The sequence below is a fragment of the Poromitra crassiceps genome (genome assembly GCF_964638095.1).
Source record: "Poromitra crassiceps genome assembly, chromosome: 5".
NCBI lineage: Eukaryota > Metazoa > Chordata > Actinopteri > Beryciformes > Melamphaidae > Poromitra > Poromitra crassiceps.
The window spans coordinates 62,132,555-62,158,810 of NC_139642.1; the positions used below are offsets into that span (position 1 = coordinate 62,132,555).

The window sequence follows — 26,256 nt, forward strand, 5'->3', positions numbered from 1 at the left end:
CTATCTGACAAGAGACACTGAGGAACCACACCAAAGGCCAAGCCAAAACCCAGGGTAGAGTGGCTCAGTGAATGTGGAGTGGAAGGTGTGTAGGTGGATCAGTGTGTCAGAGGAAACTGTGTAGAAGGATAGAGAGCCAGCAGGCCAGTCCAGATACACTGCTACTCTCTTAGAGCCAGAGGAGGAGGGGGGATGTACAGGTGTTTCTCTGTTATTGTGACAGGCAGTGTAACTATTATCAGAGCAGATCAGACTCCAGGAGTTTTCACTCCCTCCAAGCCTGCAGTCATCACCCTCTCCTCTCCTTCCAATACCTCTGTAAGTCACACCTATATGAACCGTTCCTTTCCACTCAACCTCCCAGTAACAGCGACCAGTCAGATCATTTCTACACAGCAGCTGTTGATGCCAGTCAAATCTCTCTGGGTGATCACGATATTTCTGCTCCTCTCTCACCACTGTCACCTTTCTGTTGTCTTCAGACAGGATGAGGTGTCTGTGTGATGTGTTTGGGTCCAGTGTGAGTTCACATGCATCTGATGGAGAGAACAAGACTCAATACAGCAGCAGTTTCTCATTGTGTATTATCTGTTGATTCATGAACTGATTGACTGTTCATTATTTCAATTTCATCATGACACATTTTGTCAGCCATCTTTTTTCACACTAGCATTTGAATAAATCCTGTAGATGTCACATACAAAGAAACTGAATGTGTGCTGCTTTATTTTCATGAATATAAACTGAAGACACACTTACACTTGCTCAGACCTGGTTTCAACATCTGCATTCCATCATAGTCCACACTGTGGGTGTTAAATAAAGTCAGACCAGCATAATGTCTTCATAATGGAAACAAATAACCTTCATATCCTTGAAAAGTGATTTTATGATTTACCATACATGACTCATATCCACTATTAAACTTTATTGTTAAAATATATTTAGATTATATACATTTATTGAGTGTCTTGATTAATATTTATAATAATTGGGATTTAATTGTATAACACATTGTTTATATTGCCTTAGATCAGGGGTCGGCAACCTTTTTGATATGAAGTGCCATTTAAAATTTTGCTTGTCAATCAGTGGGCCACACCAAGATGAATGACACGCACATACAAATGTAACATTATTCCTTCCAAAATCAGGACATTGAAATGAAAGCACTATACAAGATACACAGCACGGTCCTCTGTCTTCCGCGCTGGCATCTTTCATCTGCTTTCTGCTGCCCAGAGCCATGTATTTAGGATATTTACGGTAGTGACCACTCTCTGCCTGATTGGTTGCCTTCCATGGCAGTGCAGCAGAGCAATCTAGTAAGATAGTGGCATCTTACTAGATTGTTCTGCTGCTGCCATGGAAGGCAACCAATCAGAGGGTGAGACTACCGTAAATATCCTAAATAACATGCAGCACAATTGCAAATGGCTGTAAAGTAGGTAATTTGACAGGGCAATTCAACATTTCTACAAAAAATCTCAATTGTGTGCCATGCCAGTGGAGAAACATCAGTGGATTGTGCCTTTACATTTTCCTTCAATAGACCATATTCACAGCTCTGCTCAGCTCTCTTGGAATGACGTCACCAGCTGGTTGGGAAGCCAGAGAGGCTGTCATCTAAAACCATTGATAACCCGTCTGAACATGGAGCAGTAGACCAAAGGTTTGAGTTCTGTCACACCAATTTCATTTGATCACATCGATAAATGGGCAGATGAATGTGTACGGTGTTACGACTGCTGTCGTATTTTGGGTTTATGTAGTTTGATTTTCATTAATTGCTTGTGTTTCCCTCCCCTGATTGTCTGAGTGATTGTGTGAATGGGTTCCAGGTGTGTATGTGAGTGTATGTGTAATCAGGAGCAGTGATTGGTTGGAGGTGGGAAGGCCCAGCCTTCATAAGAGACCAGACCACCAGACGCTGGTGCGCGCAGGGCCATAACCCATTCTTCCCTGATCCCAACCAGCCACACTGGATCTTTGTTAGATTATGATTTGCTGGAGCTGTAGGAGTAGCCTGCCATTTAAGTTTAACCCCCTTTTTCTCCTGTTTTAGTAGTTTGGGAGGTAAGCTGATGTCTTTTGGTTTTCTTCTTATGTTGTTAGGTAAGATTTAATCCTTTAGTTAGTACCTTTTTGGCTTTGGCCTACTCTGAAGCTAAACTCCAGTTTTAGTTTATTTTGATCTGTGTTATTGAAAACCCTTGTTTGTTTCTTAATTGTTTTCTAATAAATTAATTGTTATTCCTTGCACACAACCAACTGGTGTCTAGTGGCTGATTTTGAGATCTGGGGAGGATGGGCTCATTATGTTGTGTCCAGGTACCCCTAGACAAGGGCATAACATGAAATTGGGGGCTCGTCCATTTGTTCTTCTCGCATTATGGTAAGTTATGGTAAGTAGTTTTTCATACTTCTGTTTGGCAGTTTTTGTCTGTGTAGGCTTTTATTTTACAATGGAGTTAGTAGATTAATTTGTGGACAGTCCTTCGTGGGCCACAATTGATAAATGTAGAAAAAATTACTTTTTAAAGTTGATGTGCTTTACAGTGCCCGGAAGGCAGAGGTGAAAAATAAGCTGTGTGATGTGCTGGTGGAAAAAGGTGTGCTGCCTCAGCCTCCCTCATTGGCAGCAGGGGAGAGGGGGATCGCAGATCTGATACATCAGGGGCGGACGCGAAAGTGGCGGAGGCTGCTGGTGTGTTCGTTGCTGGTGTGGGGTCCGGTCCCTCCCGTGAACTTGCTGGGGGTTTGGCTAGTGAGGATCTCCAAATGACCCTCCAGATAAAGGAGGCGGAGAGGAAGAACAGAGAGCTAGAGGTGCAGGCCATGCATCTCCACGTCAGAGCTCTTGAGTTGGAACGGGGAGCACCTGTGGTCTCCACCCCCGTCCAATCATTCCATCAAGGCACAAGCAGCTCTGTCCCGGCGTTTGATCTCAGTAAGCACATCGGTTTAGTGCCACAGTTTCGTGAGTCTGAGGTGGATGCCTATTTCAGCGCTTTTGAGCGCATAGCCACTACATTAAAATGGCCCACAGAGTTCTGGTCACTTCTATTACAGTGCAAACTTGTTGGGAAAGCCCAGGAAGTCTGTGCGAGTTTGTCCATTGAGCAAAGTCAGGATTATCAGCTGTTGAAAAAAACAGTGTTGCAGGCTTATGAACTTGTGCCTGAAGCCTACAGACAACGTTTTAGAAATGGTGAGAAAACTGCCAATCAGTCGTATGTTGAATTTGCGCGCGAGAAGAGTGTTGTTTGATAAGTGGTGCCAGGCATGTAGTGTTAAAACTGTGGAGGGGATGAGAGAGTTGATCTCGCTGGAGGACTTTAAAAACACGATTTCAGACGGACAAGCCCGTCTTTATTGTCACACGAACACACTACAACACATGCATGCGGCCACAACACACACTCATGCTGACGGTGGCCGGTGAAATATGTCCTCTGCATTTGACCCATCCAGGCTTGTCCTTTCCTCCAGGGGGCAGGCCAGGAGCAGTGGTCGGTTTTTATTTCCAGCGCCCAGGGACCAACTTCAGATGTTGTCGTCACTGGTCGGCTGACGATCTTCTGCATGTTTTTAGTGGGGGGTTATGTACGGAGGAACCCCCTGGGGGGTACGGGGAGAACATGCAAACTCCACACAGAAAGGCCCTTTCGACGAGATAGTCCACCTGGGCAGTAGGCACTTCGCTCTGCCAGTCTCGCGTGGTCAAGACTTCATGCCTGCGTGTAATATGTCACCAAATGTTGCGCGTAAAAACGCATCTCCGGCTTTTGGTGAGAGCGTGAGTGTTTCTATTGTCATGAGTCTGGCCATTTGATTGGTAACTGTCCTGTTATCAGGAGAAAACAACAGTCCTCTCTCTGACCCTCAGCCTGTGCATAATGGGGATGTGGATCTCCATTTTCGTTACATTTCGGATGTTTTGTAAGATTTAGCCGGAGGAAAAGTGTGCTTCACCCAAAGTTTTATGTTTCTGTGTGCCCGTGTCGCCTCGTTTGAGCCAACTGTGTTTCTCAGGTGCGCGATTACGCGCGTGCAAGGCTTGTAAAATGTGTGAAGTTGTGGATCTGTCGGAGTTTATGATTAACTTAGGTGAGTGAGCTCTCGTTGTTTCTTCTTATATTCTGTGGTAGCATGTTAAACTCAGTGAATGGATTTGGTCTGTGACAGCTGAGTTTACATGTGATTCGAGAAAGGTCCGTACGTCTGTTTTGTTGAGCTTCGTTTCTATTGGAAAGGATGTTTCCCGTCACCAAATCAGACATTGGTTTGGAGTGTATCCCTCGTGGTCTGGTGATTTTGTCCAGGTTACGCCTAGTCTGTGTCTGGTTTGAGTCTGGAGGTGGCGATTCGCGACCGTCCCCTAAAAAGGCTCGTTCAAAAAGACACAGACGGGAGCCAAATACTGTTTGTGTGTAATCGGTGGTATCCAGTCTGTGCTAGAGAATATGTGCCTTTACAATAGCTTGTTTTGCAATAGCGTGTTTCGTCCAACAGTATTTTCGTCCATTAGTGTGTTTAAGTAAGTAGCCTACGGTGCAAGTCTACACCGACAAAAAAAAAAAAACTAGACCAAATTTTTAACTAGGAGATTCATTTTTGTATAGCCTATATAATGAAATTGCCGCACTGTTCCACTCTTTCACTTGTATTGATATTGGGCATCTTAGGGGGATGCCTAATTCTTGGGGAAAGGAGGTGTTACGACTGTTGTCGTATTTTGGGTTTATGTAGTTTGATTTTCATTAATTGCTTGTGTTTCCCTCCCCTGATTGTCTGAGTGATTGTGTGAATGGGTTCCAGATGTGTATGTGAGTGTATAGGCTCTTTCACACCGGCCTTGAAAGCCGAAAAATGCACGGAAAATAGGATTAGCGCCTCCGATGTGAAAGTCGTGAACGCGCTTTGGTGGACAATTGTTTTACGCCTTTTGTCCCGCAACGGGAGGTAGTAACAGCGCCGGGTTACCTGGCAACCCGCCTCCACTTGAAAGGTCGTCGCAGCGAGCCGGAAAAGGTGCGAATGGTCTGCTCATTCATAAAAAAAATTACAGGGGAAATCACCTCATGTATCAAGAAAGTGCAGGAGTGAAAGTAAAACAAGGCCAGGTCGAAACCTGGCATACGGCCGGTGCAATGCTGCAGCTGCACACTTACTTTGTTTAAACTTGAATTATAATTGTAGTTTTTCTTTGTTCTTTGATGTGAATTTATGGCTTTTTGGCACCTATATGTAACCTTTTAAGGTTGAGATAATTGTATTATCATTATATGGTCCAAATATTTCAATAAAGCACTTGAAACACTTTAAATATTCTTGCTTGGGTGGTATCATTCTACTTGAAATGATGGTAAAATGTATTATTTTTAGTGTAAGGGTCAGAAATGCACGGCTTCACTCCCACTCCGGCTATCGGGCTGGCCCTTTAGCTCGAGTGGTTAAGGTGTTGCGCAGTGCATGGGTCTGAGCCAGGGGTCCTAAGTTCGTATCCGCTCGGACGTTACATTAGTAAAATAACATGTCACGTGTGCAATGCAATATTTGTAATGGAATCATTATGGGACACGGCTAATAGTCGAACTTAGCCATAGTTCCATAATGATTCCATTTGCATTGCACATGTGCTACACTATGCTAGCTAACGCTGTTCCAGGTATTAGCCGAGTCCCATAAAGATTCCATTACAAAACACGTTAACGTTAACGTTAGCCAAACGTTTTTTGGTTACACAATGCATTGCCAGCTAATGTGACAGGATAAGGTCCGTTTGATATGTTGTTAAACGTGTTATTTTACACCGTTTGAAAGAATGAACCCACCTTGAATTCTTTGAACAGGTCTGCCATAAAAAGTTGAATGTAGGCTAAGTAAGCAGCAGAAGCACCATTGTTTTTGTTTTAAATACTTGAGGGCTACATGCCACTGGTGTTGCACTGTGCACTCACTGCCATACAGAGTTGAATGTAAGAAGTAAGCAGAAGCACATTGTTTTGTTTTAAAGTTAAAGGCTACATGCCATTTGTTCATTGGAAATGGTTGCATACTTTAATAAAGGAGATCTCACCGCTGTTTACATGCTTTTCTGATCGGCTAACACGCTAGTTATAGCCTACTTAGCTCAGCTGTTAGCTACTTATCTTAGCTCTCTAGCTGCCTCGCGGTAAGATGTCCATGTTCCTTACGCATAACATTCATGTATATTTGCTGGAAGGGGAGACGTCTCCCGCTACTGTTGATGTCCAGAGACACTGGGAAATGTGTGTTTGTTTATTTGTTGCGTCGCGTGTAACGTTAACATGGACCCTCTGCGGCCGTGAGCGACTCTGTCAAGCTGAACGATCAGATCAGGGCAGACAGGAAGTCCGAAACCGGACATTCGTCAAATAAAACAAATTTCAAAGTAAAAGCCCATCTTGATGAAAGGGTGCCAGGAGTCGTGTGTGAAGCCGTGTGTGCAGCGATTGGGACACACATGGTCCTATAGGCCAGTGCAAGCACCAGCCTAAAAAGTAGCCTATACAATCATGACTGCAGGGACGCCAGGAGGAATGCTCCGTGCGGTTAGGCTTTATGCTCAAACGATGTTGACATTAGTAGGTAGGCTACAATTAACGGATATAATAATAAGCTTCAGAGGGCGATAGCTGTCTGTGGCGAGTTGGTCTGAGGTTATTCCCTCTCGAAATCAGCTCTGTGCATTCCCTTACAAAAACTACTAACGTTAAGTAGTCATGTGCATTTATAGCCTATACTATTCCCCCGACGAACGTTATGCAGACTGCAGCTGTTTGATATGCGGGCGGTCGTGTATCGTTCCAATTGTAGTAGGACACCATATCGATCTGCCCGCCCACCATGCGAGTGTACTATCCTCCCTGCTCAGCGGACTAGGAGGGAAGTCTTGTTGAATTAATTCGTTCATCATACAGTAGCCTAGGCTACACTAACCTATGAAAATATACATTTGGGCTAGGAGGAGCAGGAAATCCCTCCGCTCGCCTTTCAATCCGGGAGCAGGGGATTTCACCTGAAAGTACACAGCAGCACGGTAATGTGGCCGTGCTGCTTGGCTCTGTGAGAAAGCAATTTCTGTGGCGAGGCGGCTGGCTTTACGGGACTCCTAAATGGCAATTTTTGCGCGATCTGTGTGTGAAAGAGCCTTATGTGTAATCAGGAGCAGTGATTGGTTGGAGGTGGGAAGGCCCAGCCTTCAAAAGGGACCAGACCACAGACACTGGTGCGCGCAAGGCCATAACCCATTCTTCCCTGATCCCAACCAGCCACACTGGATCTTTGTTAGATTATGATTTGCTGGAGCTGTAGGAGTAGGCTGCCATTTAAGTTTAACCCCCTTTTTCTCTTGTTTTAGTAGTTAGGGGGTAAGCTGATATCTTTTGGTTTTCTTCTTATTTTGTTAGGTAAGATTTAATCCTTTAGTTAGTACCTTTTTGGCTTTGGTCTACTCTGAAGCTAAACTCCAGTTTTAGTTTATTTTGATCCGTGTTATTGAAAACCCTTGTTTGTTTCTTAATTGTTTTCTAATAAATTAATTGTTATTCCTTACACCCAACCAACTGTGTTCTGGTGGCTGATTTTGAGATCTGGGGAGGATGGGCTCATTTCATGTTGTGTCCAGGTACCCCTAGACAGGGGCATAACAACGGGATAAAAAAAAAGGGCTACAGCAACTGGACTTGAGTCTTATATCCACGATATTCAAGGAAGCACAGCCGATGGTCTAAATTGTAAACTGCAGTACACCCTCACACCACTGAGCACCAATCCGTCGCTGTGGAGCAGTTGAACCCGAAATGACACAGCCGAAGAAGGCTGTGTTTGAGCTTAAATTTAGGCACTGGTATGTGAATAATGGCTCGGTATTGGAAGCGACGCAATATTTGGGAATACCATGGCACCCAAATCTTGGATAACAATATTGTGTCGGAGGTGAGTAGAGTTTTATTGTGATTTTTTCCTCCAATATTTTATTTTAGATTTTTCATAACAATAACAAGACAACAAGACAAAGAAACATGCTCACTCAAACACACACACACACACCAAAACAAAAAAACATATGGTACATATTGTAGGGAATCAGTGTTACACATACAGTGGTGAGCAATGGAAGTGTCTCGACTACAGATAGGAACTGATATGGGGGAGTGTTACTGGGGGGAACACTATGCTTGTGGGAGACTTCCGGGGGAGACTGAGCATGCGGGGGCAGTCTCCGGATACCGCCTAGAGAGAAGCAGCTAGCTATGAGCGTGACAACCGCCAAGAGTTGGAAATATGAATAACTGTGAATAAAGAACCCTGTACCAGCAAGAAGCCTCTGCCTCTTCAATACCAGGAACGCTACAATATATATCGGAATTCGACATTACAACGTAGCTACCAGCCGCATAATGTGCTTATGTGCTCGTGAGAAATGTGCCTGAGATCCCATGCAAGGGGTCCATGAGAGACCAGTCAGGCGAGTCATCTGTCACCCCTAACCTCATCAAGGTAGGCTAAGAATGGGTTAGAGTTTAATTGTGATTGATAACGTGTATGTCGTGTGCAGCCTGCACCACTGTCATGCTAACCTAGCTAGCAAAGATGCTAATACTAGCGTCAATGTTAGCGCTACTAAAGTTGTCGGAGGTGTCAGCTCTGACAATGTTATCCAAGATTTGGGTGCCATGGTATTCCCAAATATTGCGTAGTTTCCAATACCAAGCCCTTATTCAGATGCCAGTGCCTAAGTTTAAGCTCAAACACAGGCTTCTTCGGCTCTGTCATTTCGGGTTCAACTGCTCCACAGCCGGATGTATCGGTTCGGAGCTCAGTGGTGCGAGGGTGTACTGCAGTTTACAATTTAGAACAGGGGTCTCAAACTCAAATGACCTGGGGGCCGCTGAGTGTCCAGTCTTGTCACAAGGGGGCCACTTCATGTATTTAAAAAAAAGAGAGAAAAATGCAACCGTTCGAATTCTCAACATTAACAATTTATTCATTTATTTGAGGGACAATCTATTTTTTACATTAACAATTTATTTGTTTATTTGAGGGACTTTGTTTTCTTTTTTTAGGGACAATGCACATTACTAAATTAGGCAGTGTTAATTTTCAACTGTCCCTTGGAACTCCAGCTAGAATTAGAACTGATCATAAATGTCACTTGACAGCTCAGTAATCCGCTCTGCCACTGTGTTGGCTGAAAGGCTGATGTTGCTTAAAGCAGCTACGAGCAACTTTTTCGATTGTTATTAAACAGTATAAATTTAATATCAATGCATCACATCTTACCTCTAATAGTCGACGATACCAACGCAGAGTAGTCTCGCTTGAACCCCGAGTGAATCGGCCAGTGTTAGTGTGTCTGTAGCCAGGGCAGATCAGGAATTGAAAGCAGCCACTTCGGCCATAACCACAAAATAACTTCCAAAAAACCTGTTAGAATATAACGAGAGATGTTCCCGCGAGTATGCGTGGCGTTCACATTGTTTATGTTATGTTGCTAGGCAGCGCAAACGGCGTAAAAAGGCAGCTGCGTTTCACTTCCTGGTTTCACTTCCGCGTTTCACTTCTGGGTTACCCGGTCCGGTCGCTCTAGAGAGCCCCCTGTTGGCGCGAGTTTAGACAGACTATAGACTTAATAATCACCTAAGGGAGCAATCTCAGATACACACGGCTTTGGTCTCGTCGACTATTAGAGGTAAGATGTGATGCATTGATATTAAATTTATACTGTTTAATAACAATCGAAAAAGTTGCTCGTAGCTGCTTTAAGTGACTTTTTTTTCTGGACAGACGATATAACATATAACAGAAGTGGAGTATTGGCCAAAATGACATGAACATTTGGAAACTTATTCAGCGGGTATCTTGCATGTTGCGTTCAGGTGCATTGTAAAAAAAAAAAAAAAAAAAAAATTATTTTGCAATTCCATCGCGGGCCACACAGGGGGCGCCGGCGGGCCGCATGCAGCCCGCGGGCCGTGAGTTTGAGACCCCTGATTTAGAGCATCGGTTGCGCTTCCTTGAATATCGTGAATATAAGACTTGATCCAGTTGCTGTAGCCCTTTTTTTGAATCCTGTACACATTCATCTGCCCATTTATCGATGTGATCAAATGAAATACGTGTGGCAGAACTCAAATTTTTGGTCTACTGCTCCATGTTCAGACATGGTTACCAATGGGTTTAGATGAGAGCCTCTGGCTTCCCAACCAGCTGGTGACGTCATTCCAAGATGCTGTGAATATGGTCTATAGAGAGAAACTGTTGAGCTAGAGTACAAATTAGTTTTGACTGTGGCTTTGAACATGTCCTTTACTGTGCCTTTTTTCCTCATACTTTTGTTTAAGTAAACGTTATAACAAAGAATGGAGTCACAAATCAAGTTTTAAGTGAACTTGATCACTTTATGTTGACTCTCCATACCTGAGAGAGTCCAGTCGCCAGTGTGGATCCTCCAGTCCAGCAAAGAGCAGCTTCATTCCCGAGGCTCCTGGATGATTGTAACTCAGGTCCAGCTCTCTCAGATGGGAGGGGTTGGAGCTCAGAGCTGAGGCCAGAGAAGCACAGCCATCCTCTGAAAGCATACAGCCTGACAGCCTGCACACACACACACACACACACACACACACACACACACACACACACACACACACACACACACACACACATTTTGTTGCCTGTTGAGTTTAGGATTGAACAGCTAAAGCTAAAGCATATGTATAACATCAATGGTACTGCCCCCATGTATCTGGGCTCACAGATAACAATGGTCCATACCCAGCATGGTCACAACACCAGGGCTAGTGTGCGCTCATGCAAGGTACCACGAGTGAATAGTGTAGCAGCTCGAAGCTCTTTTTTTTATACTGGGTCCTTGCTGTGGAACAGCCTTCCCCTAGGTATCAAGCTGTCAGAGTCTAGAGGTGTTTTTAGAAGGCAGGCCCGGGATCATCTTTGGAGTAATGTGGCCAGCTAGAGGACAGGTTTTGCCGCCAGCAAAACAGTGTTTTTAATTCGTGATATTGTTGTTTTTGTTCTTGGATTTGGTTCTCTGAAATTGTTGCCGATTTTCATGTTTTTGTTTTGTTTTTTGTTTTAATGATTTTAGGTGTCTGGTTACGGATAAGAAATGGTATATTGATTAGAAATTGTATATTGATATGACTGACTTTTTACATGTTATGTGTTGTGCGTTCTGTCCTAAAACAGCAGGGACCATGTTGGAAATAAGTGTTCTCACTTTAACATGTTATCCTTTGGAATTTCCTTTGTAAATTGTCTTCTCTATATCCATAAATAAAAATCAATCAATCAATCAATCACACATTTTGTGTGTGTGTGTGTGTACATTTTCACAAAGTTATTCACTCCCAAACTCCTGGTTTTCTTTTCAACAGCATTATTTATAGCTCAAGCACTCACACACACTCCACCAGAGGGGTAAGTAGGGGTCAACTGATTTTGCCTAGACCCAACACCAACTATATGAAGAAGACTGTCATATACAGATCTACAATGGCCTGGAATTGTCTACCAGGAAATATTTCCTCCATTCATGGAAGGGTTGGCTTTAAAAGGAAGTTAAGATCCCATCTGCACTCACAAACACCAGCAAACACACTTTGATGGTCGGGATTACACTTTGACACAACTTTAAATTTTATGTTTTGATTAGTACAGTGTCTTTTTAGATCAGTTTATGTCTGCGCAATAGGCCAGCTACATAACTAGCTGACCAAACTATTGTTGTTTTCCTATCCTATTTTGTATCGGTTTTTACTATGTTTTTCTGTGATTTTCCTGTATTGCAATGCATTTACTATTTCTTATCATTTTAATATAGTATTTTACTACTGCACTTTACTGTATTGCAATGCATTTACTATTTCTTATAATTTTAATATGGTATTTTACTACTACACTTTACTGTCTAAGTTTACAATTGCTTGTAACGTAATGTGTATTGTGTTTGGACCCCAGGAAGACTAGCGGTCGTTTCGGCGGCGGCTAATGGGGATCCTTTTAAATAAAAAAAATAAAAAAAAACACACACACACACACACACACACGGTACGTAGGTAGATGTTCTTTAGTATACCGTAAAACTTCCAATAAGGGCCTGGTCCCCAATTGCCGCCGGGTCTCCAATAAATGCCTGGGGTCAATCGCAATTTTGCACATAAGCGCCGGTCTTCCAATAACAGCCGGGGGCGGTTATTAGAATTTTTTTTCCAGTGATCCCAATAGACTACTTGCACAACTCCACTACTTCCTGAAATGAGTAGGGCATCTTGGTTTCCTGTCCTACACTATTGGATGAACTGATTAATGTCAGGTGTGCCTTACTGCTGCAGTCACAACAACAGTGATCAGGCACACCTGACATTAATCAGTCAGAGAGGGGCGGGTCATGGCTTCGCCTAGCCTTCGCCATCATGGGGAGAAAAGGGAAAGAAATATCGCATCCCTCTTGACATCAACGCACCTCTGCTGATTTCTCGGTGGGTAGACAGCTGCTTGCAAACATGATAGATCGCTGGCTAAAAAGGAAAACTAGTCCTCAGAAGGGGGACCCACTCAGAAAAAACAAACAGGACAAGTCGAACAACAAGGCACTTCTAGCTGAAACGTCAACACGAGTAACGTCAGTGTCAGTGATGTTTAGCGTTACGTTATTGACGATGAAGAATCTGATATCGATAATGACGGTAATTAATAACGTTAATCCTCCTTAGGCCGAGTGCCAGTGATGTCAACGATGTTGTCGCACTAGCCACTCAAATGGCGTTTCTCATAAAGCAGCCGTGAAAATCTGGTGGATGCATTTTCAATAAAAAGTGAAACGACACACAGATGGTTATAGTCACTTCAATAGAACTCTGGTTGGTTGGTGGCTCAGTTGGTGGCTCAGTGGTAGAGCTGTCGCCTCCCAGCTAGAAGGTCCTGGGTTCGATTCTCGCCTGGGATGCTGTGAGCGCTGAAGGAATGCGTGCCCGTCCGTATGTCCTCGAGTGCCCACCGCCCGGGTGGGGTCGTCAAAAGGGCCTTTCTGTGTGGAGTTTGCATGTTCTCCCCATGCCCCATGGGGGTTTCCTTCATATAGGAATCCCTCACCAAAAACATGCAATATCCTGGTTGCTAATGTGGTTCCTCCTCTGGTCGTTAAGGGCGCCTGTTCGGAGGGAGGGGAACTGGTTGGAATAGCGTGAACCTCCCACGTGCTATGTCCTACCGGTGAAGCTTCCCCTGTCAGGTGAAAAGAAGCGGCTGGCTAACTGCCCATGTGTCGGAGGAAGCATGGAGCCAGTTTCGGCTCTCCCCAGATCTGCGGCTCTCCCCAGATCTGCAGAGGGTGGAGTAGCAACCAGGATTAATAAATTAAATTAGCACTAATGGGGGATAAAGATGGGATAAAAAATCGGGGGGGGGGGGGGGAGAAAAAAAAAGAAAAAAAAAGAACCAAAAGCCTATGGCTTAATCTGCAGAAGAAACACGACAAAGGCCATAGTAATTTAGACTCAGGTGTGCATAAACTACTTCCTTTTTTAAATACAACTAGAACGACCGCAACGCGGACTTATGCCTCCGCCATTAGTTCATTCTTGAGTCCAAATCGCCATTTGAGGCAAATTGGAAGAAATTCCGTCAAGGCGCTCCTGTGATGTTGCGTTACAGAGCTTGGAAATTGGGTGTGTGAGGTCACAGTGACCTTGAACTTTGACCACCAAAATGTAATCAGTTCATCCAAGTTGAGTCCAAGTGGACGCTTGAGGCAAATTCGAAGAAATTCTATCAAGACATTCCTGAGATATCGCGTTACCAAGCTTGAAAATGGCATTCGAGAGGTCACAGTGACCTTGACCTTTGATAACCAAAATGGAATCAGTTCATCCTTGCGTCCAAGTCGATGTTTGAGCCAAATCAGAAGAAATTATATCAAGCCTTTCTTGAGATATTGCCTTAACCAAGTTGGGAATGGCGTTTGTGAGGTCACAGTGACCTTGAACTTTGACCACCAAAATGTAATCAGTTCATCCTTGAGGCCAAGTTAATGTTTGAGGCAAATTTGATGAAATTCCGTCAAGGCATTCCTGAGATATGGTGTTAACAAGCTTCAAAATGGCGTTGGAGAGGTCACAGTGACCTTGACCTTTGATCACCAAAATGTAATCCATTCATCCTCACGCCCAAGTCGACGTTTGAGCCAAATTGGCAGAAATTCCATCAAGCCGTTCTTGAGATATCGCTTTGACAAACTTGGGAATGGCATTCGTGAGGTCACAGTGACCTTGACCTTTGACCATAAAAATCTAATCAGTTCGTCCTTGAGTCCAAGTCGATGTTTGAGGCAAATTTGATGAAACTCCGTCAAGGCATTTCTGAGATGTTGCGCTAACAAACTTGAAAATGGCGTTCGAGAGGTCACAGTGACCTTGGCCTTTGACCTTTGACCACCAAAAGCTAATCAGTTCATCCTTGAGTCCAAGTCGATGTTTGAGGCAAATTTGATGAAATTCCGTCAAGGCATTCGTGAGATATCGCGTTAACAAGCTGGAAAATGGCATTTGAGAGGTCACAGTGACCTTGACCTTTGACCACCAAAATTGAATCAGATCATCCTTGAGTCTAAGTCTAAGTTTGAGGCAAATTTGATGAAATTCCATCAAGGCATTCCTCAGATATTGCGTTAACAAACATCGTACGGACGTACGTACATACGGACGGACGGACAACCCGGATCCATAATGCCTCCGGCCTGGCTATCGCCGGCGGAGGAATAAAAATGTGAAATTACAGTATTATCGCTTATTGGACAGGAGAAGCAGGTATTTGTCGTTATAGTATCGCCTGAAAAAATCCCCCCCAAAGTCTATAGATTCCCCCCAAAATCTAGAAATCCCCCCCATCTGAAGAACATAAGGGGGGAATTCCCCCCTAGTTTGAAAAGTGAATTTTAAGCCCTGATAGGCTCAGCCAGAAATAATTTATTACATCACTGATGACATCACAATTGCTCGTGATCACATCACTGATGATATCACAATTGTTTAGCTGATATCACTGATGACATCTGTGAGGAAGCTTGTGGGCTTGCCTCGGTGTGAAGTGTGCTGGATCGTAGTTGAGGGCTCACGGGCTGTGATCGGTTAGAATCACAGAGATGTCGGTCCTCGGACGCGGTTGAAGGAATACCACTCGTGGCCTGGCTGGTTGTAAGGCAGCCAGGATTCAAGAGTGATGGGTCAGATTCGGATTTTGCCGTGGGAAGGGTAGACATTATGAAGTAGAAGAAAAGGAAGGAAGTATAGGTATACCACGTCACAGAACACCTTGTTATATATGTTATGTCTGACATCGCCGATGACCTCACAGGTGAACTCTATGCTATGACATCATCGGTGACCCCGTAAAGTCCCGTCTGCCATCACAATCAGCCTAGACCGCCTGACATCGCCGATGACCTCACAGGTGAACTCTGACGTCATCATTGATGATGTCACGGCGGTGTCATCGTCATTACGTCGTTGGCGCGCCGGCTCGTGGGCATCAACTGCCCCAAGAACAGGCCTGACGGTGGGCCATTATGGACCCTTTTCTACAACATCACTTCCATCACAAATCGTGACTGACACCACCACAGACAGAGCCCAGACTCTGGAGAAACTTCCCCTTGTCCTCTGCTCCCTACTTATAGAGAGCCGCAGGGATGACGTATGTTTGTAGTCAGAACGCGGAAGTCCTGGACTTCCTGGTTCTTCACTGTTTCTGTCTATGGGATTTTTGAATGGGTTTTTGCCGCGATGCTTCATATAAGGTCTCTGGGCAACGCAAGCTTAATCAAACGCGAACCAGTGTTCAGCCGGATAATCTTCACACATGAGGACCACTTTCATGAGTTTTAAAGCGTAAATGGAGCCCTAGGAGTAAAAAGCTTGTGCTAAAATAATCCAGAACTACACACAGTGTAGGCTTCCCCATCACGTCACCACTCAACCTGGACTGTTGTTGATGTGTGCGCTGCTGTGCACTGATTACCACGGGCTGAACCAGGTGAGGGAAAGAGAATTTCCGTGTTCGTCCTTTGAAGTGATGACGTTATTGACGTATAATATCCCCGTCGATTCAACAGTGTAGTCTCATTTAGCCGTTTGCTAGCTAGCCGCCCTTTTAACGGCACGTAAAAGCTTCAAAACTCATAAAAGTGGTCCTCATGTGTGAAGATGATATTACTAAACACTGGTTCGCGTTTGATTAAGCTTGTGTTGCCCAGAGACCTTATTAGAAGCATCGCGCCAAAAACCCATTCAAAAATCCCATAGGGGAAAACAGTGAAGAACCAGGAGTGTTAGCATCGATGATTTCCGGACTCGTTCCTGCGGCTCTCTATACTCCCACCACATAGCCTCAGCCAGGAAGGATTTATTACATCACTGATGACATCACATTTGCTCAAGTGACATCACTGATGACATCACTTCAGTTGAGTGACATCACTTCTGTCACAAATTGTTTCTGACACCATGCACCTGAAACCCACTTAGCCAATTTTAACTAAGATGTATCATGGTACTTGGCAACCCAATCCAGAGGCAGTGACGAGTGAGGCATGGCATCACTGCGCTCGCTCTTGGGTGAGGCACTCTGCCATAGTACTGTATACAGTCAAAGGGCTCTGCTCGCTTTGCCATGGAAATGGATGAAACAGGGCCCAAGAAGAAGAGATACACTACCAAATTTCAGTCCAATTGGTGTGAGACCTTATCATTTGTAACTGCTAGCCACACCTGCAAATACCATGCATTTTACAAGCTATGTCTGGAAAAATTACGTTGGCAAACTTGCTAAACATGCCAAACACAAACAAGTGGAAGCACAGAGGGGAACTGCTAACATGTTCACGTTCCTCATGAGAGCTATGTCGGATGCTGAGCAAGTCAGCAAAGCAAATGGCCATGCTAGTGGCCAAGACCATTTCTTTTTCATTTTTTGTGATGCAAATTTTAGATGCTGACTTTTGATCACATCGTTTGTACATTTCGGATGTTTATTTCATTTAATTTTATTATTTATTTTTACTGTGAGTTATGAATTTAAGACTAATTTAAAAGTAATTTACTTTACATTCTTGTATTTATTCTACAAATTTGTGGTGTAGGGTTATATGGGGGTGGGGGAACATCCTCTTTTTCACAGTCCAATGTTGACAGGTATGTTGACCCAGTGATCTGCTCCATAGGCAGAGTATAAGACAAAGGGCCCCAGGGCACCAGTGTTGGCTGGTAATTCTACATTTCACATTTTTCTTATTTAACCCTAACCCTAACCCAAACCGTACATTTCTAGAATCAACGAAAATGTAAAATATGAACATTTCTGAATGAAAATACATTTCATATCATGTCTGGTCCTCCAGCACAGACACTGGCTCTTCCTTGTTACTTGCTTGAACCAGGCAAAGTAACCACCTCCCTTGCCTCAGAGGAGCCACGACTACTCCCTGGGTACCAACTGTGGCCATCAACTTGGCTCGGTAGCGAGTTGCAGGAGCCTTGGCTACCGCGACTCGTGGCTACCAGCCTGGTTCGGCCCAGTAAGGTGCCAAGGCAGCCACGGCTTGATTCGGCGGTTAGGTTTAGGCCAGCAAGACCACTTGGTTGGCTTTAGCCAAGTAAAATGTTTGGGTTTATGAAACAAAATTAACTTTTAGTTGGGTTTAGGCAAGTAAAACATTGGTTGAGGACATAAGCAACTTGGTTGGGGTTAGGATTTGGGTTTGGATTCGAGCAAGGTCTCTCTTGTGACCAGAAAGTTGCAGGTCGGGAATGACTTTGACCTACTTAAATTCAAGTCATTACATTCAAGGCGGCAGTTCTATGAGGTGTATAATGTTAATTATTCACATATCTAGAAATGTGAAATGGAACATATTTAAATTTTTCCAATCTGCTTAACCTTAACCAAGTTGTTTTAGGTGCTTAAACACAACCGTTATGGTGCCATAAAGGTGTGTCCTGTGGCATTGAAAGGGTGAGAAAGGGTACCCAGGGCATTGAGAAAGTTACAGTTAAAAAGTGACGGCAAGGGTTGTGACAAAGTGATGGAATTTGATGCCCTAGCTGGGATGAGAACATGTTTAGAGAAATGTGTCAATTGAATAAAAGAAATAACTTACCTGAGAGTCTCCAGTCTACAGTGTAGACTCTTTAGTCCAGCAGACAGGAGCTTCAAACCTGAATCATGCAGGTTGTTGTTACTCAGGTCCAGCTCTTTCAGACAAGAAGATTGGGAGCTGAGAACTGAGGCCAGAGCTTCACAGCTTCTCTTTGACAGCTGACAGTCCCTCAGCCTTAATGGACATAAACACATAAGAAACTGTTATTCTCTTACACAGCATAGCTATGGCCGGATAAAATTCTGCTCTCTCTCTCTCTCACAGTAGATTTTAATCTCAATGTTGTCCGACTTTCTCTTTCAGATTATTACTAATGATAAACTTGATCCATCTGAAAGAAGAGGGGGAGAGAGAGGGAAAGCGAGAAAGAGGGGGAGAGAGAGCATGCACATTGCACACAGCAGCTGTGTGCAATGTGCATGCTCTCTCTCTCCCCCTCTCTTTTTTGCTTTCCCTCTCTCTCCCCCTCTCTGTCTCCATCTCTGTGTCGTCTCTCTCTCTCCCAATGAAATTGAAATTCAAAAAGGCAGACAATTTTTAAAATAGCTTTGCAATTCTGATGTAATACCTGCAGGGTCGCCCTTTGCAGATTCTGGGATCCTGACCTGAGATACTTTTTTGAGAGTGCATACCTTAGTTTGAAGAAATGTGTCAAATCAATTGAATAAACCAGTAACTATATCTTACTTGAGAGTTTCCAGTCTGCAGAATGGACTCGAGAGCAGCTCCACTCCTGGATCCTGGAGGTCGTTGTTACTCAGGTCCAGCTCTCTCAGATTAGAGGACTGGGAGCTGAGAACTAATGACAACTTCTTACAGCATTTCTCTGTGAGCTTGTTTTGATTCAACCTGACAAAATGAATGAAAAATGTTTCCCATTACATGTGTGGTGGCCTGCAGAAACCCTTCACATGTTGCTGTTGCACATTGTTGGCAATGAGCAAAAGAAGGTTGAAAATTAGTTTAGCAGGTATTTTGAGTGATTTGTTACTTTCATCTACATAGTACATGAATAATTTGATAAAACAAAGCAAAGGGAAATATTAATTTGTATGGTTTTGAAGGAATGCCAAAATTTGTTGTCGTATTTGTTTTGTTTGTTCCGTACTCTACAATACTTTTGTACCCTACCTCCTTTTGTGTACTGTAAGTAGGCTGATTAAGGTTTTAAGTAAGCTATTAACAGGACGTAAATACACACTATAATATAATTAAAATGAACAGAGTAGAAAATAAGATAAATTAAATATAATACTTGTTCTTTTATATATGGGGTTTAAACCATTTGAAAAGACTGAATGTTTGATCAATGCAGAAAAAGGCACACACAAATAATACAAAAAAGTATAACACAAAGACCTACAAAAAGAGTATGCAATTAACAGTTACAAGATTGTTGCACACAAAATAATCATAACCGGATCTTACCTGAGAGTCTTCACTCTACAGTGTGGACTCTCCAGTCCAGCAGAGAGCAGCTTCACTTCTGAATCCTGCAGGTTGTTGTTACTCAGGTCCAGCTCTCTCAGATTAGAGGACTGAGACCTGAGAACTAAGGCCAGAGCTTCACAGCTTCTCTCTGACAGTTGACAGCCACTCAGCCTTAATGGACATGAATAGATAAAAAAGTGTTATTCTGTTATATTTTAACCTTTAACCTTATTTATATAAAATGCTTGATTTATGCTGCATACTCTGTTTACTTTTTGATCCTATGGTTCCTTGTTTGCTTAGCACTGTGTATTACATGACTTTTGTGTTTGCCTATAATGCGTATTGAGGAGACATTGAGGTGAATAAATAAATCTAAAATCTAAAGGATGTCGTGGCGTACCCTGTACTGTACAGTATCTTGCTGGATGATAGTATCCTCACAACATCACCACAAGCTAGTGTTGGCACTTGCAGATGAGAAATCTACTAGTGGGTGACTGTTGGCAAGAGGTGAATAGTGACTCTCAAGCGTCTTACAGGCTGTAGATGGTACAAATTGTCTTGTAAGGAGACTTAACAAGAACGGTGAGCGCCTTGGTAAACTAACCATGTTGGAGCGTCCAGTACAGAAGTTAGTTCTGTTGTTAGAGGCTTCTTAAGCCCATACTCTAAAAGAACATTCCATGAAAATTACTCATATAGCGTTTGTGCTTTTTTGAGCTCGTTAAATGCTGCGCGCAATGCAAATTAAGGGGGTGCACAAGCACATTTGTATCCTCCTTGCTGTGCTATTACCTTTATGCCTGTTATAATTGTACTGGACATGGATGGGGTAGGCACATGGCAAACCAGGCATGTCCGCGCTAAATTCGGGGACAAAGATGGCATTCTCCTATCATCAGCATGCATGCAATTACTTTGCGCTAAGAGCTTTGAAGATGTAAAATGGCTTTGACATTCTGATGTAAACTTGCACTTTTCTGATTCAGGATTCCTGACCTGAGAATCTGTTTTGAGAGTGCAGATGTTAGTTTGGAAAAATGTGTCAAATCAATTGATTGAAAGTGTAAACAGAACTTACCTGAGAGTCTCCAGTCTACAGTGAGGACTCAGTGGACACAGTCCAGCAGAGAGCAACTCCACTCCTGAATCCTGCAGGCTGTTGTTACTCAGGTCTAGCTTTCTCAGATTAGAGGACTGGGAGCTTAGAACTGATGAGAACTTCTTACAGCATTTCTCTGTGAGATTGGTTTGATTCAACCTGACAAAATTAATAAAAACATTTTACCATCATATTTTATCTTTACAGAGTGACTCACTGTCAGTAAGCAATAGTGATGCGCCGGTCACCCAGAACCCGCGTTCTGGGTTGGCAAATTATGAAAATATCATGTGTGCAGGCGGGGCAGGCTCAGAACATGACGAAGCATAATTATTAAATTATTTAGAGCAGTGAAACACTTTCCGACTGGGAGCTCTGTTTGCCGGCATGAACACACCTGATGTCACAGCAGTATGGTGGTGCTTATGGTGAAAGGTCAACTGAATTCTAATATAACTTTATTAGGATGAAAGCGAACAGAGCAGAAAAGAAGATGAATAAAACAATACATTGTATATGTTTTAACCATGAAATTATTGAATGTGTGATCAATGCAGAAAATGTACAAAACCAACACACAAATGATATAAAAAAACAGAACACAGATGCATACAAATTCATACACAAAAGTATCAGCCTGATCTTACCTCAGGGTCTCCAGTCTACAGTGTGGACTCTCCAATCCAGCAGACAACAGCTTCACTCCTGAATCCTGCAGGTCGTTGTTACTCAGGTCCAGCTCTCTCAGACTAGAGGACTGGGAGCTGAGAACTGAGGCCAGAGCTTCACAGCTTCTCTCTGACAGCTTACAGCCACTCAGCCTTAATGGACATGAACAGATAAAAAGATTATTCTCAATGTTGTGTTTTTTCCCCTTCAGATTATTACTACTACTAGTAACAAACTTTATCTCAGTACTATAATAATACTTGGTATGCACTAACAATGCCAGGGCTGCTGGTTTGCTTCTCACTAGAGACATCAATTTATTTTAGTTTATGTTGTTTATAAAGGACAGTGTGCACAATCATTTTTCAGTAAACAAAGAGATGGGTGCACCAGATTTAGCAAGAAGCTAATTTCCATCTGTAGTTCTATGAACATAGAACATTGACACCGTATCAAAAAACAGAAAATTAGATACTGTACATAGGACAAGGACAGTACACAGAGCATAATAGTACATAGTAAAAAAGGTCAAATAAAATAAAATAATCATAAGTCGATCTAAATCTTTACAAAGTGCATATAGAGACAGTCCGCATGTCTGGGAACGCCCACAAAATGTTAAACGGCTGATGCGTGAGTGCGTTTAATGCGTTGGTTAAATCCACAGCACTACACACCTGCCGTTTTCTCTGTGTTCAGGGTAAGGCGTGATGAACTGAGCCACTCAGCAACTTTTTCCAAATCTGCAGTTAGTTTGGCAGCGACTATCTCAGAGGTTTTCCCGAACAGAACTGTGTCATCACCTTACATCAGGGTCTCAATGCCCTTGCATACAAAGGGGAGGTCATTGATATATGTTCACAACAGGTAAGCCACATGTGGAAGTCTTCTTGTGAAATTAACACATTTTGTGAGATTAGCTTATTTGCCATATTCCCAATAGTAAAATGAGAAGATACAGTAGATCCCTCTTCTCTGTGCATGCTATAGAAAAACAGTTACACGTCCTAGTTAGCTTAGCACAAACATCTGGTAGTCTGTGGTATCGGGCTAGCCTACACCCATTAGGACACCAAATACACATTCCAACAGCGCCAAAATGTTCTCATGTACTCCTATGTACATGTTGTGACTCGTGCATTCACAGGGTTATGAAATAATAACATACAATTATGAGAAATAATTTACAAAGCAAAACACATAGATGGAGCTTCCGGTTTTCTTCAGGAAATCACTTCCGGTATGTATTTTCTCCATAAATTATGATGTTGAGATACACAGGGCTGTTTTGAGACCACATACCTTAGTTAAATGGGTAAAATCAATTGAAAAAATTGCAAATGGATCTTACCTGTGAGTTTCCAGTCTGCAGTGTGGACTATTCAGTCCAGCAGACAGCAGCTCTACCCCTGAATCCTGCAGGTCGTTATTACTCAGGTCCAGCTCTCTCAGACTAGTGGACTGAGAGTTGAGAACTGAAGCCAGGGCTTCACAGCTTCTCTTTGAAGCGTCTCCTTGAAGTTTACAGACATTCAGCCTTATTGGACATAAAGCAATAAGATAATAAAATGTTATTATCCTATATTTTAATGTTGATGTCTGTGTTTTTCTTTCAGGTTACTAATGATAATGATGATGACATTTATCTAAAAGCCGAGGTTAGAGCATACTTTGCATGGTGCTGTAGCTGATGTGTATGTGAATTTCACATCCAACTTTTAGTTTGATCACAATTAAACAAATGCAGGGAAATTCCCCAAAATTTTCCCAGTGTAAATTAAATTGAAAGAAGAAATGCCAATGTAAAATAACATTGAAATCCTGATCTAAAATTTGCAGGGTTGACCCTTTGCAAATCCAGGAATCCAGACCTGAGACACTGTTTTGAGAGCACTTAGTTTGGAGAAATGTGTCACATCAATATAAATAAACTTTAAATGGACCATACCTGAGAGTTTCCAGTCCACAGTGTGGACTCTCCAGTCCAGCCGAGAGCATCTTCACTCCTGAATCCTGCAGGTCGTTGTTACTCAGGTCCAGCTCCCTCAGACTAGAGGACTGGGAGCTGAGAAGTGAGGCCAGAGCTCCACAGCTTCTCTCTGACAGACCACAGCCGCTCAGCCTTGATGGACATGATAAGAAAATGTTATTCTCTATGTTGATGTTTTAGTTTAGTTTCAGTTTTTTTTACTGCGACTCAGCCTAAAGGAGAATTAGTAATAAAGACAATAGCTATAACATATATAGTTTTTTATCTGAATATTAGATTTAGTATACAGAATTGAACCTATCAAGTTTTCTATGCACTTACACAGCCTTTTTCGAGGTTTTGATCACTGGCAGTAGCCTCAGAAGAGCCTCTTCTGAAGCAGAGTATCTCTTCAGGTCAAACACATCCAGCTGCTCTTCTGATGTCAGTAAGATGAAGGCCAGAGCTGACCAGTGAGCTGGGTTGATTTTGATTATGGAGCGACTTTCTGATCTCAGGTGCTGTTGGATCTCCTCCACTAGAGAATGGTCATTCAGCTCATTCAGACAGTGGAACAGATTGATGCTTCTCTCTGGACATGGATTCTCCCTGATCTTCCTCTTGATGTACTGGACTGTTTCCTGATTCGTCTGTGAGCTACTTCCTGTCTGTGTCAGCAGGCCTCGTAGGAGAGTCTGATTGGTCTCCAGTGAAAGACCCAGGAGGAAGCAGAGAAACAAGTCCAGGTGTCCATTTGGACTCTGTAAGGCCTTGTCCACAGCACTCTGGCAGGGGTGTGTTGCTTTGAATGGTTGTCTTAATAGTCCAGACCACGTCCATGACTGTGGTTCTGACAGCAGATTGAGACCAGAGTCGATGAATGAAGCTTTGTCCACAGCACTTAATAGTCCAGACCATGTCCATGACTGTGGTTCTGACAGCAGATTGCCACCAGAGTCAATGAATGAATTGATGACATGAACAGCTGCCAGAAACTCCTGAATGCTCAGATGGACAAAGCAGAAGACCTTGTCCAGACACAGCCCACACTCTTCTTTAAAGATCTGCGTGAATCTGCGTGAGTACACTGAGGCTGCTCTGATGTCAATGCCACACTCTTTCAGGTCAGCTTCATAGAATATCAGATTGCCTTTTTTCAGCTGCTCAAAAGCCAGTTTTCCCAATGAGAGAATAATCTCCCTGCTCTCTATAGTCCAGTGTGGATCTGTCTCAGCTGTCCCATGATACTTGAAGTTCGCCTGTTTGGACTGAACCACCAGGAAGTGGATATACATCTCAGTCAGGGTCTTGGGCAGGTCTCCTCTCTCTCTGGTGTTCAACACATGCTCCAGAACTGTAGCAGTGATCCAGCAGAAGACTGGGATGTGGCACATGATGTGGAGGATTCGTGAAGTTTTGATGTGGGAGATTACTCTGCTGGCCTGCTCCTCATCACTGAATCTCTTCCTGAAGTACTCCTCCATCTGTCCGTCAGTGAAGCCTCTCACCTCTGTCACCACATCAACACACTCAGGAGGAATCTGATTGTCTGCTGTAGGTCGTGTGGTTGTCCAGAGGTGAGCAGAGGGAAGCAGATTCCCTTTGATGAGGTTTGTCACCAGCACATCCACTGAGGCCGACTCGGTAACATCAGTCAGGATCTCATTCTTGTTGAAGTCTAGAGGAAGTCGACACTCATCCAGACCGTCAAAGATGAACACAACCTTGAACTCGTCAAACCTGCAGATTCCTGCTTCTTTGGTCTCAGGAAAGAAGTGATGAAGAAGTTCCACCAAGCTGTACTTTTTATCTTTCAGCAGATTCAGCTCTCGGAAAGTGAATGGAAATATGAACTGTATATCCTGGTTGGCTTTGTCTTCAGCCCAGTCCAGAGTGAACTTCTGTGTTAAGGCAGTTTTCTCAATGCCAGCCACTCCCTTTGTCATCACTGTTCTGGTTGGTTTGTCTCTTCCAGGTAATGGTTTAAAGATGTCTTCACATTTGATTGTTGTTTCTGGTCTCACTGGTTTCCTGAATGCTGCTTCAATCTGTCCGACGTCATGTTCATCATTGACCTCTCCACTACCTCCCTCTGTGATATAAAGTGTTGTCTGATCCAGAAGTGTCGGGTTTCCTGCTTTAGCAATGCTCTCAAACACACACTGAATCTTCTCCTTCAGATCAGATTTGAGTTGATGTTGGCAGATGATAGCAAGAGTTTCTGAATTAAGAAACAACATGAAAACGAATGGATTTCAGTATGGATGTATATATTTTCACACTATCTATTCAGCAAATCAGTAGCAGACAAACATGTTCTGACAATGTGTGCAGCCCAGAATAATTGTATAGATCTGATGCAGATGTGCACAGCATATTTACAGCAGATTTTGGAAAAGTAAACAGCTTCTATTTCCTCTTAACTTCCTTTTTCCATTATGTTAAAGTGGTTAAAGCCTCTTACTGCTCTCCAGAGAGTCGGCCAGCTCCTCCTGCTTCATTCTCCTCAGGAAGAGCAGTGTGATGTTTAGAAAAGCCTTTCTTCGGGTCCTCCTCTGCTCTTCCTCCTCACTGTCCACCACCTCCTCATCCTCCTTCCGACTCTCTGAGCATTCTGGTTCATCTGGACTCAGAACTTTCTGGAACATTCTTAGCTCATTTTTCACAAAAGTGACAATGTTCTCCTCAAGATGCTGGAACAGAATACTAATATAAATTAGTTTCATATTAAAATCGTGGAACACAACATCAAATCCATCTTGGAAAGCACTGGTCTAAAGAGTGCAGCATGGAGTCTACAATGACTAGAACAGTTCTGCATTTTCTTTGTTGCTGAAGTAAAAATTGTTGTTCTATATGTACACACCATAAATATGGAGTCCA

At 43.2% G+C, this 26,256-nt stretch overlaps 1 protein-coding gene across 1 annotated transcript; it reads right to left on the minus strand.

The window, feature by feature from the left end:
* LOC310776676 (NACHT, LRR and PYD domains-containing protein 12-like) lies at nt 1–26,256 on the minus strand (the record flags this gene model as incomplete). Its single annotated transcript, XM_083636838.1, has 13 exons — nt 26,240–26,256; nt 25,838–26,066; nt 23,716–25,594; nt 23,353–23,526; nt 22,756–22,941; nt 21,383–21,556; nt 20,715–20,894; nt 19,628–19,801; nt 18,887–19,048; nt 18,200–18,373; nt 10,450–10,623; nt 760–806; nt 1–536 (listed from the first exon to the last, which is right to left on the minus strand). Exons 1-13 carry the CDS (start codon nt 26,240–26,242, stop codon nt 1–3), a joined length of 4,092 nt encoding a protein of 1,363 aa, XP_083492964.1. The 5' UTR covers nt 26,243–26,256.